Source organism: Capra hircus, chromosome 26, assembly GCF_001704415.2.
Source record: "Capra hircus breed San Clemente chromosome 26, ASM170441v1, whole genome shotgun sequence".
Lineage (NCBI taxonomy): Eukaryota > Metazoa > Chordata > Mammalia > Artiodactyla > Bovidae > Capra > Capra hircus.
The window spans coordinates 46,321,765-46,338,715 of NC_030833.1; the positions used below are offsets into that span (position 1 = coordinate 46,321,765).

The following is a 16,951-nucleotide window of genomic DNA, read 5'->3' on the forward strand; positions in this document are numbered from 1 at the left end:
AAAATGAAAGAAATATTTTGCTCTTCTAGTAAAATGCTTGCTTTTTGTGACTCTTCTGAATAAAGGAAATAACATTGTAAATTGGGGGTGGTATAAATAAAGCATAATTGTTTCTATAAATATTTTATGTGATTTTATTAAGTTTATATTTTCATTCATTGCTATGTGTAAATCCAATACATATTAAAAACTACCCCCCTCAAATCCTTCCTTCTATTCTATTTTCCTTCCTTATTTCTTTCTATCATTTTAAAAATAATACTTTAAAAGTTTAAACATGTAAAAATATCACTGGTTAAGGAGACTGTGACTATGTCTGGCAAGCAAGGACGCATCTTCTTTAAGAGTTAATCAAGTTTGACTGCCTAACTTGTATTTTCTCAGTGTGCATTATTTACATATCACTTATAAAGTTGCTAACATTCAACATTTAATTATATGAAACTGTTACCAGATTCAAGCTCGATCTGCTCACTACACTACAGGCCAGTGAATCTGAGAGACGAGGTGCTGAGGCAAGGAAGAGGCTTTAATCAGAGAGCCAGCAGACTGAGAAGATGGCAGGCTAGTGCCTAAAAATAACCACCTTATTGGGGTCTGGATGCCAGGTTCTTTTATAGATTAGAGATGAGGAGAGGTGAGGAAGTAAAGTAAAAAGGACCTTAATCTTTCAAAACATCTCCTAGAATGACTGTGGCACAGACCATGAACTCCTTATTGCCAAATTCAGACTTAAATTGAAGAAAGTAGGGAAAACCACTAGACCATTCAGGTATGACCTAAATCAAATCCCTTACAATTATACAGTGGACGTGACTAATAGATTCAAGGGATTAGATCTGACAGACAGAGTGCCTGAAGAACCGTGTACGGAGGTTTGTGACTTTGTCCAGGAGACAGGGATCAAGACCATGCCCCCAAAAAAGAAATGCAAAAAGGCAAAATGGTTATCTGAGGAGGTCTTACAAATAGCTGTGAAAGGAACAGAAGCAAAAGGCAAAGGAGAAAAGGAAAAACATACGCATCTGAATGCAGAGTTCCAAAGAATAGCAAGGCAAGATAAAGAAAGCCTTCCTCAGTGATCAGTGCAAAGAAATAGGGGAAAACAATAGAATGGGAGAGATTAGAGATCTGTTCAAGAAAATTAGAGATACCAAGGGAACATTTCATGCAAAGATGAGCACAATAAAAGACAGAAATTGTATGGACCTAACAGAAGCAGAAGATATTAAGAGGTGGCAAGAATACACAGAACTATACAAAAAAGATCTTCATGACCCACATAACGATGATGGTGTGATCACTCATCTAGAGCCAGACATCCTGGAATGTGAAGTCAAGTGGGCCTTAGAAAGCATCACTACGAATAAAGCTAGTGGAGGTGATGGAATTCCAGTTAAGCTATATACAATCCTAAAAGATGATTCTGTGAAAGTGCTACACTCAATATGCCAGCAAATTTGGAAAACTCAGCAGTGGCCACAGGACTGGAAAAGGTTAGTTTTCATTCCAATCCCAAAGAAAGGCAGTGCCAACGAATGCTGAGACTACTTACTGCACAATTGCTCTCATCTCACACGCTAGTAAAGTAATGCTCAAAATTCTCCAAGCCAGGCTTCAACAGTATGTGAACGATGAACTTCCAGATGTCCAAGCTGGATTTAGAAAAGTTAGTGGAACCAGAGACCAAATTGCCAACATCCGTTGGATCATTGAAAAAGCAAGAGAGCTCCAGAAAAGTATCTACTTCTGCCTTATTGACTATGCCAAATGACTGTGGGGAGCATAACAAACTGTGGAAAATTCTTAAAGAGATAGGAATACCAGACCACCTGACCTGCTTCCTGAGAAATCTGTATGGTCAAGAAATCTGCAGGTCAAGAAGCAACAGTTAGAACTGAATGTGGAACAACAGACTAGTTCCAAATACGGAAAGACTGTATTTTGTCACGCTGCTTATTTAACTTATATGCAGAGTACATCCAAAAAAAATTAGAGTTAGGGTTAGGGCTGGATGAAGCACAAACTGGAATCAAGATTGCTGGGAGATGACACCACCTTTATGGCAGAAAGTGAAGAAGAACCACGGAACCTCTTGATGAAACTGAAAGAGGAGAGTGAAAAAGTTGGCTTAAAGCTCAACATTCAGAAAACGAAGATCATGGCATCTGGTCCCATCACTTCATGGCAACTAGATGGGGAAACAGTGGAAACAGTGTCAGACTTTATTTTTGGGGGGCTCCAAAATCACTGCAGATGGTGACTTCAGCCATGAAATTAAAAGATGCTTGCTCCTTGGAAGAAAAGTTATGACCAACCTAGACAGTATATTAAAAAGCAGAGACATTGCTTTGCCAACAAAGATTTGTCTAGTCAAAGCTATGGTTTTTCCAGTAGTAATGTATCGATGTGAGAGTCGTACTGCAGAGGAAGGTGAGCGCCGAAGAATTGATGCTTTTGAACTGTGGTGTTGGAGAAGACTCTTGAGAATCCCTTGGACTACAAAGAGGTTCAACCAGTCCATCCTAGAGGAAATCAGTCCTGAATATTCATTGGAAGGACTGATGCTGAAATGAAACTCCAATACTTTGGCATACTGATGCAAAGAACTGACTCATTGGAAAAGACCCTGATGCTGGGAAACATTGAAGGCAGGAGGAGAAGGGGATGGCAAGAGGATGAGATGACGGGATGGCATCACCAACTCAATGAGCATGAGTTTGAGCAAGCTCTGGGAGTTAGCGATGGACAGGGAGACCTGGTGTGCTGCAGTCCATGGGGTCGCCAGGAGTCGGACATGACTGAGTGACTGAACTGAACTGAACTGAACTATAATGACAAGCCTCAGTCAGGGTATGTGTTAATTTCTTCCTTTCTGTCATCCACATGTGGACAGAGTTCTGAAGAAACATATTTTAACCGTCAGGCAGAGGGGCATGATTCTGTGAGGCAGTCTGTTCTATATGATTATAATAACAAAAGCAATTAAAGGCAAGTCAAAGAATCAGTTCCTACTTGGAGTCTGATTTGGCTTCCTCCCTACAACAAAACCTTTAGTTAGCTTCCACAACTTTTGTAAGTGCAGTTATGCAAGGAATTGCGGGGGATACAAAGAATAATCCAACACAAAAACTGACATGGAGGAATTTAACAGCGTACAGACAACTACAACATAGAATCGAGAGACCCACAAGTAATATTCATCAGAGTGTGATGAATACTGACCTAGCTGCAACTTTCTGTCAGTGCCTCATAGGGAAGGTGTATTGACCTTGTCACTGAATACTTAGTGACAATCTTTGCTCAAAGCCTCCAGTCCTCTGCTCCCACATGATCATAACAAAATTTATTGTATCCTGATACCTGATATATCAAAGCCCCTCATTGTTTTTAATTAATTATTTATTAAATAAGTAGAAAATTTCGTCAATGTAATGCAAGCAAGAACTGGTTTTTGTGTTTGTTTGACTCAAAAATAAGACATACATGCCTAGTAGAACTTCAAAATAAATTTTATATTATAAATAGCTCACAGACAACTAACTCAGTCATAATCCATTCTTTTTCACAAAACACAATTTAATAAAACTGCAAATAGTTCAACTATGAAAATATCTAGGCAATAAACACCTCTAACCATCAAATAATAAGTAAGACTTCAATTCCTTCAACTCAATTGAAAGGCTTTCCTGCTATGAAATAGTTTAATTGCTCACTATTCTTTGATCAAACTAGAGATAAATGCTAATTTCTAATTCATTCAGTATCTGCTCTGTATTTAGAACTGTATAAAGTTAAATACTGGTTGTGTGAAGTGGAGCCAGGAAAAATGTGAACTCTAACAAATACTGTGAAATCATATGAAACCTGTTTTATTAAGAATATGAGACAAAAAAGCTGATGTTCAAGACAGAGGAGAAATATTGTACGACATCCCCTATATGTGAACTCAAAAAAAAAAAAAAAAAAGATACAAATGGACTTATTTACATTACAAAACAGAAAGAGAGTCACAGACTTAGAAAACAAACATGTTGCCAGAGGGAAGGGATAGTTGGGGAGCTTGAGGTGGTCATGTACACACTAATGTGTTTAAAATGGATAGCCAACAAGGAGCTATTTTATAGTACAATATTATGTTGTAGCCTGGATGGGGGAAGAATTCAGTGGAGAATGAGGGAAGAGCTGAGTCCCTCTGCTGTTCACCTGAAACTATCACATTTAATCGGCTATGCCCCAATACAGAATAAAAAGTTCAAAAGAAAAAATGATGCTGATATTTAGATTTATTTTTGGCAATATCATAGGAGCCTTGGAATAAAGAGACTTTTAACACTTACATATTTAGTATTCAAGTAGTTTGAAGTTAACAAAAGGACTAGAGGCATCCACCAGACTCACTCATAGATATATATATTACATACTCTTTCATTACTTTATCAGGTATTTGCAGTAGAGAAAGAAAATTTAAAAAAAATAATAATAATAATTAGAGTTGTCCTGAGTCTTTTGACCCTAACTCAGTTATCTAAGACCTTGGAGGGGTCTGTCTTGCTTTCCTTCACTAATGAAAGGTGGACTATCACCAACCGGAATTGTGAAACATATCCTAGTAACTTGACTCCTTGGATTTATTCAACAATGAAAATAGTAGCAACAAGTTTGCCTTGGTCTAAATCACTTTAGAAGTGTGTTCTTTCTTTTCTTCTTTGAAACTGTCTTTTTTTTTTCTTTTTTTGAGACACTTACCTAAGTTTTCTTAAATTTTATGTGTACTAATAAACAGAAATAGTATCATTACATGCCTTCATTACTTGAAAATTTTGTAAATAGTTCTTAAACCTCTATCTTCCTCCACTTCAGTCCTGCTCTCCAGAATATGCCCAAGAAACTGGCAGAAATAAAAACAATGGTTGTAAAATTAGTATTTATTCCACATATCAGTGTGAGGTAGACATAAGGAAAGGTCAGGATAAGGGTTATTCTGAAAAGTAATTTTTATATCCAAATCTGTATAATTGAAATGTTTTGAAGAAGAGAAGGATATGTCTCCTTGTAATATGTCACATTGGCATACTGAGTATTTTATGTTAAAGTTTCTTAAGAAATAGCAGTGCAAGGAGGACATTCTGACAATATTTGTCCCCCTGAAAGCAAAGCAGGACGTGAATCTTCCGTGTGAAAAGGACTCTCCCTGGTCCAGGAGGATAGAAAGCATCATTATCACCAGAAATAGAGACTTCAGGGGCCAAGAGGCTGTGTAAAACTACCACATTATTTACTCAGTAATTTGATATTCTCAGCCCATGCCCCCTTGCTTTGCAAATTCTTCACAGATTTGTAGTTTTCTTGTCTAAATGACAGCTCTCTTTGGTCATTTCTTTCAGTCTCTTTTTTTTTTAATAAGACTGCTTCACATACATTATTAAATTTGTTTTTTTCTCCTGTTAATCTGTGTTGTGTTCATTTAATTTTTAGGTCAGCCAAAGAACTGCAAAAAATTCACCTCAATTAAATAGTGAGGAGACCAGAAGGGGGAGTTCTCACAGTCTGCAAGCACAGCATAGCTTATCACCTCTTCTATTCTGGCAACAACTCAGCCAATGAAAAGCCATGGTCTCTTTATTTACTATAACTCTCTCAACTTCTTTTTTTCCCCTTCTCTCTTCCTTCCCTTGCTTTGTGGGGACTTGCATATGACTCATCATGGGTTGTAGACCCCAAACTTCTTATCCCAATTAAACTTATTTTTATTTGGTAGTCTATTCATTTTAATTCAACAAATATGTATAATATATTATCTTGTTACAAAAGATAGCTAATGTCCCTTCTCAAGATTTTTTGATGTCAAAATGTGGACTAGCACTGATATTGATAGAATAATTCAAACAGTATTCTTGCTATGAGTCTTAATTAAATTTAAACCTTTTCTTTCTGACAATAATTTATGGGCTCCTGAATTTAAAAAAAAAAAAAAAAAGAGAGAAAAAGAGTTCGCTTAAAACTATCTATGTATAGAAATGAGTCTGATTTTTTTGTTTGTTTGTTTTAGGGTAACATCAAAATTCTAATACAGAGTGTATCAGAAGTTTCAACAAAAGGAAACCCCTGATTTTTGTACTTCTCTGAACTTTCTGTCCTAGATTTTTTTTCTCCTTTTCTCTAGAATTTATCATTGCCTCATTTTCTATTTATATTTAAAATAAATGGTGTGGGTACTAATGTTGCAAAATTTCTAAATAAAATAAGTGGTAAGCTTTTTTGTAATGTGGGTCTCCCAAAACTCTTCCAATTTATTTAAGAATAATAGCATGTTCATATGCATAAAAAGAAACCTCACAACTACATGAAATTTGAATGATTCCTTTTGCAAATCAATCAAATCTTTGTACTTTAAGCAAAGCAAAGCCAATGCTGAGTAATGTTTAGTAATTTATTATTAGACTTCTAGCCTCTTAGAAACCATCTACTTTGAAGTCCAAATTGATTGCTCATATTTCAACTTTCCTTATGACTTTTAGAGAATATATAGGGTTTTAATGGACACAGTTTACACTGTACATTAGTTAACATCAATACAATAATAAAAAAGACTATAAAAGAATAATTTTAAATATATAAATATCATTATTCTACATAAATATAAGAATATAAATTGTATACATACAGATAGATAGATCTATGATGTTGTTTTTGTTTTAGTAGCAAAGTCATTTCCAACTCTGACTCTTTTGCAACCCCATGGACTATAGCCCACCAGGCCCCTCTGTCCATGGTATTACCCAAGCAAGAATACTGGAGTGGGTTGCCATTTCCTTCTCCAGGGGATCTTCCCAACCCAGGGATCAAATCTATGTCTCCTGCATTGGCAGGCAGATTCCTTGTCATTGAATCACTAGGAAAGCAAATATATATATATATATATATATATATATATATATATATATATATATATATATATATACACACACACACACATTTTATATATTTGGCAATAAATGCTTAACAACCAGCTGAAACAAGAAGCCCTGACTGAGGCAGGAGATAGATGGACTCCAGGTTATACACTTACAAGTAGCCTCTTGTTTATACTTTGAGATAGAAATGACAACAGGAACAGGATGAAAAGCCATACTTTGTCTCCTGTAGATACTGTAAGGTATTAGTAATGTCAGGGTCGAAGAGGGGCTAAGCCTTGGTTGGGTAAAAGATAAGGAAGTCACATATTTCTCATCCTTGGGGTCAGGGAGATGTCCCAAATTACACCTGCACAGAAAGTTTCCTTAGGAGAGGAGAGGGCTAGGCAATTATCAGTTTTGCTAACTTCGCAGAGCCCCTCACACTGAGATCCATCTTGACTAAAAGCATGCTTGCATACACCGGATGAGCCTGGCGACAAATCAGATATGGGGTCAAAGCAAGATGACTGGCCAGAGGCAAACAAAGACCTGGAAGACTGCCCCCCTATAAATGATTTAAATTTCGCCTGGATACGAATGGCTGAGCCTACCCACCGTGTATCCACACATATTTCTCTTAACAAACACGTTATCTGTTTCACTGTTTTCCATCTCTTTGTTGAAATTCCTTTCCAGAGGGGATGAGAACCAGGGTAGTGCTGCAATCCAGGTTCCATCCCTGGTTGAGTAACTGAGATCCTGCTCCAAGCGAGCACAGCCACGGTCACCCCACAGGGCACCAGAGAACATGACTTGAATCGTTTGTCACTTTCAGTACTGTAAATATCTCCCACCATGGCCACAAATGAGGTCACTGAACTCGGAGTTGGAAAGAGAAGCTCAAAACTGACCCTCAGGTAAACATGAAACATCTTTCCAGCCCCAATAATCCACTGTTTTAAATACGTTATACATCTAAAATGTAGAGGAAATGAGCATTCTTCTTTATAACTTGTGGGAGTGTGATGTGTTGCAACAGTTTGGAAGACAATATGACATTATTTACTAAGATGAAAAGTATACTTGCATATATATTAATATATGTATATATGGGCTTCCATGGTGGCTCAGAAAGTAAAGAATCTGCCATATGTATATGCATACATACAATTTTTATCATAGTAATTTTATCTCTTAATTATCTATTCATACACAACCAAGTACTGGTACTAAAGAAGTTTATGTAACACTGTAATGATATCAGAATATATTCCAAGTATTAGTTTCAGCACATTTTTGTTTGCCAACTTGCTTATCCTCACAAGAAACCTATGTGGTATGTTTCATTAATATCACCCTTTTACTGCTTAGGAAACTGACATACAGAGTATACACAGATTCACACAGCTAGGCAAGGGCAGAATTAGGATTTTATTGAACAATGTGGTTCTGAAGTTTATAGTTTTACTACTATACTACACTCCTTGCCTCTCATGAGAATCCTGAAATTAGCTATCAATTTTATGGCAAAAAACAAACAAAAAAACTTAAGTACAGTTGAATAAATCATAACATACCTAAATTTTGATATATTATATATTTTTGAAAGGATATAATCTGAAAACATAAAAAATCATATAATTACCTGTATTTAGTATTCACATTTTATATTGCAGAATTTAAATTTATATAAACTTTGCTATTGCAGACAAAAGGCTTCCCTGGTGGCTCAGATGGTAAAGAATTTGCCTGCAATGTGGGAGACCTGGGTTCCATCCTTGGGTCAGAGAGATCCTCTGGAGGAGGAAATGGCAACTCACTCCAGTATTCTTGCCTGGAGAATTCATATGGACAGAGGAGCCTGGCAGGCTACAGTCCATATGGTTACACTGACAAGACTAAGTGACTAACACTTTCACTTTCATTACAGATAAAATCAAATTGTCATTCAACTTTTTACCAGTTCCATTCCTTCCTTTCAAAGCTCCATGTATATCCTGTTATTTCATAAGTTTATCCTTGAAATGCCAAAAATTTCTGTCTTTCCCAGTTACGAGTAGTCTAGCAAATTGGATTCAAATTGTCCCAGATGTCTTCATAAATAGTTTAAAGTAGACAACAGGTCAGACGATTTATTTTATTTTATATTTCTTTTTAAAAACTCATTTTAAATAACACAATAGCAATTAGTTTTCAAATACATTTCTTAGCAATCTGACTTTTCTTTAAATTTTAGTAAAGATTTTGAGTCAGAAAGGAAAATCGTATCTTTTCTTCACATTTTCCTTTACATAGGAAACAAAAAAATGTTTCAGTGTTTTTGAAGAATTCTGAAGGGTCCTCTTTAATAGATTTTACTTTTTCCTATATCTGCAGTTTCTACTCTGTTCTCTGCTACTGAGCCCTAAGACAAACAGCACTGAATTGGAAAACAAAGCAAACCAAAACAAATTATTTTGAATGAAAGTCTAGCAAACTGTCATCAAGAACTAGTTCTCTAACTATAACTACCACCACAAGTATACTACGCACACACAGACACACACGCACGCACACACACACACACACACGCACACACACACATTTATGTTCTTTCTACTGAAATATCTCCAAAAATGAGAAAATATGGCCACTTAGGGACACTTGGTTGCATATAAGCTTGTTAAGGACAACTGGTGGAGGATACTTTTTCTTTCTCTTCTAAAACATTGGAAAAACAACCAAGTTTCAAGAAGGATAGATTTTAAGGACAGAAGGAATCTGAGTCTTTGGTGATATACTTGAACTGTCAAATCAACCCTTGAATGACATAAATTTAACAATTCTATTAAAATAATGATGATAATAATGATAATAACATTATACAAGCAACCGCTCTTCTGGTTTTGTTATTGCTGCCCACATATAAAGATCATGTTCATAGTAACTTATATGTCTTGAGCAACTAGTAATAAAAGATAAATGATTCAGTAAGTGATTCAATAAATGATTCAACAGTTCTCTACCTTTAGTGTACTTTGAAGTTCCCTGGGGAGCTAATACAATTGCAAGTTTTCCACTTCTACCTTCTGAAATTTGTATTCAGAGGGTCTGAGGTTGGGTCTAGGAATCTGCAGTTTTAACGCACTCCCAAGGTGATTCTGGAGAAGGAAGCGGCAACCCACACCATTATTTTTGCCTGGAGAATTCCATGGATGGAGGGCCTTGGTGGCTAAAGTCCACAGGGCCACAAAAAAGAGCCGGACACAACTAAGTGACTAACACTAAAGGTGATTCTGCTGCAGTTGTTCAGTCAATCATGCTTTGAGAAATACTTCAGTATGAGCTAAAAACAAATCATTCAAGTGTTTGAGTGAGTCCAAGTCTGGAGAATACAGTGAGTGGGAATAATCTTCCCATTCTATTCCAACCCATCCCTCATCCAGAAGAATATAATATACAAATTACACTGAGGGCAGGGCTACCTTGTTGAGGCTGTAAACTTGTAGCGAGCACAGGCATTCCCGGAGAGTTCTGTATTTCATAGATTCAGAGGACAGAAATAAGAGAAACTGATAACTCACATTAGCTTGGATGATGACAAAGTAGCGAGTCTTATCTTCATAGTTGAGCCTCTTCCTTAACACTACATTTCCAGTCAACATGAGGGGAATTTCAAAAGTGTCATTGGAAGCCTGCAAATAAGATACACATCTGGGATCAGTGGAACAGAAGATAAATTAGAGAATCTGATATTTCAGCTTAGTCCCCTTGAAAGTTATAGACAACATGTTCATCATCTAAAAACAGAATGTGAATGTCAGCTTCAGCTTTAATGTTCTTATTTCCGAAAATTTGTCATTCTAATCAGTAGGTCTTACTTTGATGATGATATCTAGGAAATTTACTTCTTGCGATAGTTTTTCACATATTATTAGAGCTGTACATAAACATCCCGGAAATATATCTAAATCTAAGCCCAGACGTCTGAAGATCTTCCCTATTACCATATTATCTTTTCACAATTATTTTAATCACCAAAGAGTTCAATTATTACCATTTATAATTTATCATAATATTCCTTTATGACATTGGAGTCTATTCTATATTCTCATATTTTCAAGTACTGTATTAAAGATATATAACTATTAACTTGAAACTGTGTTTTTGTGAAAAAGAATGTGGTATAGGTTGTTTTTGTTTGTTTTTCCAAGCCTCAGATCTGCTGCCCTTACCCTAACAGAGACTGTGTTTCTTCTTGGTAACATGCAATTCATAAGGGCAACCTCCAAAATGCCACCCACCAGTGCTCCTCCGGTGTTAGCAACTGTCAGTGTAAGACAATACAGTCATTCCTCAAGAAGATGTAATTTATAAGATCTGTCTCTCATCCTTAAAAAGATTTTACATCACTTTTCTGTTTTAGTGCCATTTTGAAGACTGATAACATAGTCTATCACTTATGGCAACCAATCAGTTTTACTTCTAGCCCTGGGACTTTTTTGGTTGGCTGTTTTGTGTAGTGGTAGGTGGGTGTGTGACTGTGGATACCACATGAAATGCTCAGATACATATTTCAGAGAAAGGAGTGGTGGGAGGAGGCAAGACAAAGCGGGAGGAAGAAGGTACAAGAAAGGAAGGAAGAAAAGAGAAAGAAAGAAAGCATATGCACGTGTGTGGGGGGAGGGAGATGTTGGGGTGTCTGTGAGTCTTTATGTCCTCAGCTGACACAAGGGGAGTTGCTTAGGAACTGAAATTTAATGTGAGAACAGTTGACTCCAATCTAATCTCCCATCTCAAGTTCATTCAGGGGAATGTAGGCAAATTAACCTTCAATATCTAGAATCATGCTCCCGCCCTCTCCATCTTTACCTCCCTCCCACCCTGACTCCCTCTCTTTCTGGTACATACACACATTCGGCACACAATTGATACATATTTTTAAATGATTTACTCTTGTGCTCATACAATTGACTTTACAAGTCTTCTTGCATACAGTCATTTAAAGAAGTAACATTTTAAAATACAAATTTAAAAAAAAAGTGTACCAAGTGAGATGTCTACAACTAAAAACAGACATTTGACTTTTTCCCTACATTTTTGCCTATTTAAACATTGTGTGTCTTTGCTTAGTTGTGTCTGACTTTTGCCACCCCTTGACTGTAGACACCAGGCTCCTCTGTAGATGGAATTTTCTAGGCAAGAATATTGGAGTGGGGAGTCATTTCCTGCTCCAGAGGATCTTCCCAACCCAGGAATCAAACCCACATCTCTTGCATCTCCTGTATTGGCAGGAGGATCCTTTACCATTGTGCCACCTGGGGAGCCCTGTAGGTCTCTAAACTAAGCCAGGGAGTGTAAAAATGGTTTAATCTAAATATCTAAGTTAGTTATAGGGGACACTTCAGTAAATAATTGCCATATACACTAGAAAACACAACTCATTGTGTTGTTACAGGGTTATTAACTGTCTAACACAATTACTACAGAGCCATATATCAATTTTTAGTATAGTTATGAAATATATGGTGGATTTCTTACCCCAAAGTCACCTCATTCTTGGTGTCAGAACTCCGTGAGTTCAGGTAACTGGTAGCTTTGTGCTTTAGGGGAGGCTATGCCTCTAAGCAGGGATTCCCAGGTGGTTCAGTGGTAGAGAATTCATCTGTCAATGCAGGAGACACAGGTGGGATCCCTGGGTCAGGAAGATTGCCTGGAGAAGGAAACGGCAATCCACTCCAGTATTCTTGCCTGGGAAATCTCATGGACAGAGGTGCCTGGTGGGCTACAGTCCATGGGGTTGCAAAGAGTTGGACAGGACTGAGTGACTGAACAGGGACACATATGCCCCTAAGTAGAGTGAGTTTTGGCAAATCGACTCCAACCATGGACATTCCACACCTTACCAGTGATTGTTGGAAATGTACATGGGATCTAATTCTAGATAATCTGAAGAACTTTTCTTAATTGTAAAGAGAGAGAGACACACAGGGGAATATATTTTTCCCCCTTTTCTTCTTATAGATGCTTCTATAAGGATATAAAACTTGGAAATGTCAGCAGTCATTTTGGAACTACTGGTACAGTTAATCTAGAAGTAAACAAAATGCTGAAAATGGAAGAGCAGAAAATAGAAAAAGGTCATTTCTGTGATATCTCTGAGTTGCTTAACAAATCCTGATACCACCCCTTCCCTGAACAACCTGTTATGAGAGATAATCCATGACTTTGTTGGCAAAGTCACTTTAAATTATTTTCTATTATTTGCAGCTGAAAGCACTTTGATACATGATTTTCTCCTGTCTATGTGTCCTCATCTTGTAGTCCCCTCTCTTTTCCATTTATGCCATGACTCTTTACAGGTGACATTTGCTTTTAATTTTCTCCTGCCTAAAGGTCCTATCCCTCATTTCTCTGAGTTATAAATTCTATAAATCCTACTCAGTAAAATCTTCTTTGTCATCCAATTTAGGATTACATCTTTGATCTTATGATATATTGTTTTTTCCAAACAATATTTGTTATTTGTGTATTTTCTGTTTTCCCTTACAGATTTCTCAAGGATCTCAGTCTATGAGCTGGAGATACTTACCTTGATGTTTCTAGTCAAGTAACGTAATGCATGTTTGTGATTCTGTTTTAGTTGACAGTCGTTATTAGTAGAATTATTATTAACATTACAGTTATTAATTAGGGATTTTATTGCTAATTAAGGATTGTCATTGTTCTTAAGAGCACTTTTTGGATGGAACATCCATCTTCACTGCAGCATGCAAAATTTTTTTAGTTGTGACACATGAACCCTAGTTCTCTGATCAGGGATCAAACTTGGGCCCCCTCCATTGGGAGTGTGAGTCTTAGTCATTGGGCCACCAGGGAAGTTCTTAAGCTCCTATAACACATTTTTGATTAAACCTGATTTTTATTTTCTAAATCACTCTTTTATAGATATCTGAGATTTTCCGTGTGCTAGAAGTTCGATCAATATTTATGTTCCAAGAAACATAAGGAGACTATCAGCTTTAAGATCAATGCTGTTTATAAATTATTGTATATGAAAAGCCTTTGTGTTAAAATTAGCTAAGTCATTAATAAGCAGTTATTTATGAAGTGTGCATTCTGTCTTGAAAAAATAGAATAATAATCATGAGAAAAAGCAGAAGCAAAATGTAGGTAAATGCTTGGGATGCTCTTTATTTTTCCTCTAACAAATAGAATATTGGGGGGAAAAAAAGACAAATATTGGATTAGATCAACTCAAATAAATGCCCTGCTCTAATGACATTTCTAGAGTTCTACCTCAGGAGGAAAAAAAGAGCAAAATTTAGTAAGAAAATATTTATTTTTAATTGCTATATGATAAGGCAATGTGACAATGTTTATCAAAGTTTAGAGTATATAAGGATCATAGAAATGTATTACTTATATTCAGATTCCGAGTATCTATTCCTCCAAATTCCAGAATTCTCAAACATTCTGTATTTCTAACAAAACTCTTGGGTAATTCTCAAGTAGAAGGTTTAGATTTTACTTTGAGAAAAAATAAACTAGAAGATAGAAAGGATCAAGCTAAGTATATAAGAGTTTTGTCATTTAATTGTGAACTCAACTCAATAGTGAGCTCCTGAAACACATTTTAAAAATATTCATGTATTTGACCACACCAAGTCTTCACTGAGGTATGTAGAACCTTTTTAGTTGTAGCACATGGGCTCCAGTTCTCTGATCAGGAATCAAACTCAGGCCCCTTGCATTGGGAGCATGAGTCTTAGGCACTGAACCACCAGGGAAGTCCCTAAGCTCCTGTAACACATTTTTAAGATGGACAATTCTTTCATTTTTCTTTATATTTAACATTAGGATGGACTTTTAAATATAATAATAATAAATATTAATATTTATTATTGCTTAAAGTCTTTCTTTGTGTTAAACTTTGAACCCAGGTCTTTTCACTGAGTCTGTGACATTGTAAATTTATAACATATATGTACTTTTGAAGTCAAACAGAAACTTCTAAATACAATTTCAGAGGAAATTGGTTGGAACAAGGTGTCACAAACTACATCATAATTTTTCCTGTGTCCCTAAATATGCATACGCATATTTGTGTGTGTTTCTGTAGCAGGTAGGAATGAGTTTGTAGGAAACAGAAACAGTGATCAGAGTGCTGGAATTTCACTAGGAGCAAATTAGTGCTGCTATATTTCCCGACGAAACATATCTGCGCCTTGTTCCTGTCATTAGATCACCAGGAAATAAGATCCTATAACTTGTCAGTTCTCTGATACAGGTAAATGTGTGTGTGATCACGCATATCGACAGTATCTCAGTCTTAGACTTTGTCAAAGAACTGTTTGAGTTGGGAGGGGAAGAAAAGTCTATGCCTTCCTTCCCTCTGCCATTCATTTTCCTCTCCTTTTACCCTTAGTGATCTGTTTCATCAGCAAAGGAGAGGCGTATAGGAGCAGTGTTACAGCTGCCGAGTCGCTGCAGTCGTGCCCGACTCTGTGCGGCCCCACAGACGGCAGCCCACCAGCCTCCCCCGTCCCTGGGATCCTCCAGGCAAGAACACTGGAGTGGTTGCCATTGCCTTCTCCAATGCATGACAGTGAAGAGTGAAAGTGAAGTCTCTTAGTCGTGTCCGACTCCTAGAGACCCCATGGACTGCAGCTTTCCAGGCTCCTCCATCCGTGGGATTTTCCAGGCAAGAGTACTGGAGTGGGTCGCCAGTGCCTTCTCCAGTGTAGGAGCACAGTCATATCCTTTTCCTTAAGCCACCTACATTTTTTGGAAGTAAGTCCCTGACCCACTTTCTGTTAATTTTGGACACTACTCTTTAAAGCACAAATTAGCACAGGTTTCCTTGGGTGATGAGAATTTAAATGCTGACCTCTACCTGCCTAGTGCTATTAAATAGGTATTCCAATGATGACTAAGCCTCTTAATAGCCACAGGCCCCAAGCATCTGGTCTCCATTAGGAAAGGTCCACTCACAACTTCCTGGCAGTTTAGTATCTCAGTAACTAAAGTGGCAAATCTCCATTGAGTAAATGGGCATATATGGCAGTTTTAATTATTTTATCACTGCTGGAAGTATGAGAAAAAGTGTAGGAGGCATATATAATGCCCACCCTCAACACACATACTCACACTGACTTAAGCAAAGAAGGAGACAGAATGTTGACTATCAATTCCATGTTTCTCTAGAGCACACTCATTCCCCTATGACCCTCTTTATTAACCTGTGCGAAGCTGAATAAGTACCAATAGAGATAAAATAACACCTCTCCCCTAGCCATTTAAGGAGGTGTTGAGCTCCAGAGATGTAGATGATCTGGAAACAGAGAATGACATACTTTGAATTATCTGTTCTCAGCTGAGAACTCTGGTCATCCATCATTTTTTAATAATCAGGAAAGATTCTGTTTGGCTTCTCATATTCATGCTACATTCATAAATATTTTTTTTTATATATTCTCCATTCAACTGTAAGGACTAGAAATTCACTCAAAAACAGAGAGATTTGGTTTTGAGACCTGCACACACAGAGACACACACAAACACGTACATATATATTTCCTGGTCCTAATGACAGGACCAAGGCACAAATAAGTTTCACTGGGAAGTACAGCAACACCAATTTGCTCCTAGTAAAATTCCAGCACTCTGATGACTGTTTCTCTGTTTCCTACAAACTCATTCCTCCCTGCTACAGAAACACACATAAATATACATATGCGTATTTAGTAATACAGGAAATAATACAATATACTTTATTTCCTTGTCTTAGGAAATTGTATTTAGAAGTTTCTGTTTAACTTCAAAAGCACATGTATATTGTAAATTTAAAATGTCACAGACTCACAGTGAAAAGACCTGGGTTCAAAATTTAACACAAAGACTTTAAGCAATAACCTAATGGTTATTGCAGCCATGAAATTAAAAGACGCTTACTCCTTGGAAGGAAAGTTATGACCAACCTAGATATTAAAAAGCAGAGATATTACTTTGCCAACAAAGGTCCATCTAGTCAAGGCTATGGTTTTTCCAGTGGTCATGTATGGATGTGAGAG

General features: G+C 36.9%; 1 protein-coding gene across 10 annotated transcripts in view; it reads right to left on the bottom strand.

The window, feature by feature from the left end:
• The window catches only part of PCDH15 (protocadherin related 15), a 910,832-nt gene that overhangs the window by 499,619 nt on the left and 394,262 nt on the right, over positions 1–16,951 (bottom strand). For 9 of the 10 annotated variants that reach the window (XM_018041648.1, XM_018041647.1, XM_005698156.2 and 6 more), the window contains one exon: positions 10,463–10,573. The exons of the other annotated variant lie outside the window; for it this stretch is intronic. In XM_018041648.1, coding sequence (XP_017897137.1) covers positions 10,463–10,573 — 111 coding nt within the window. The remainder of the gene's footprint in view (positions 1–10,462; positions 10,574–16,951) is intronic. 10 annotated transcript variants of the gene reach the window in all.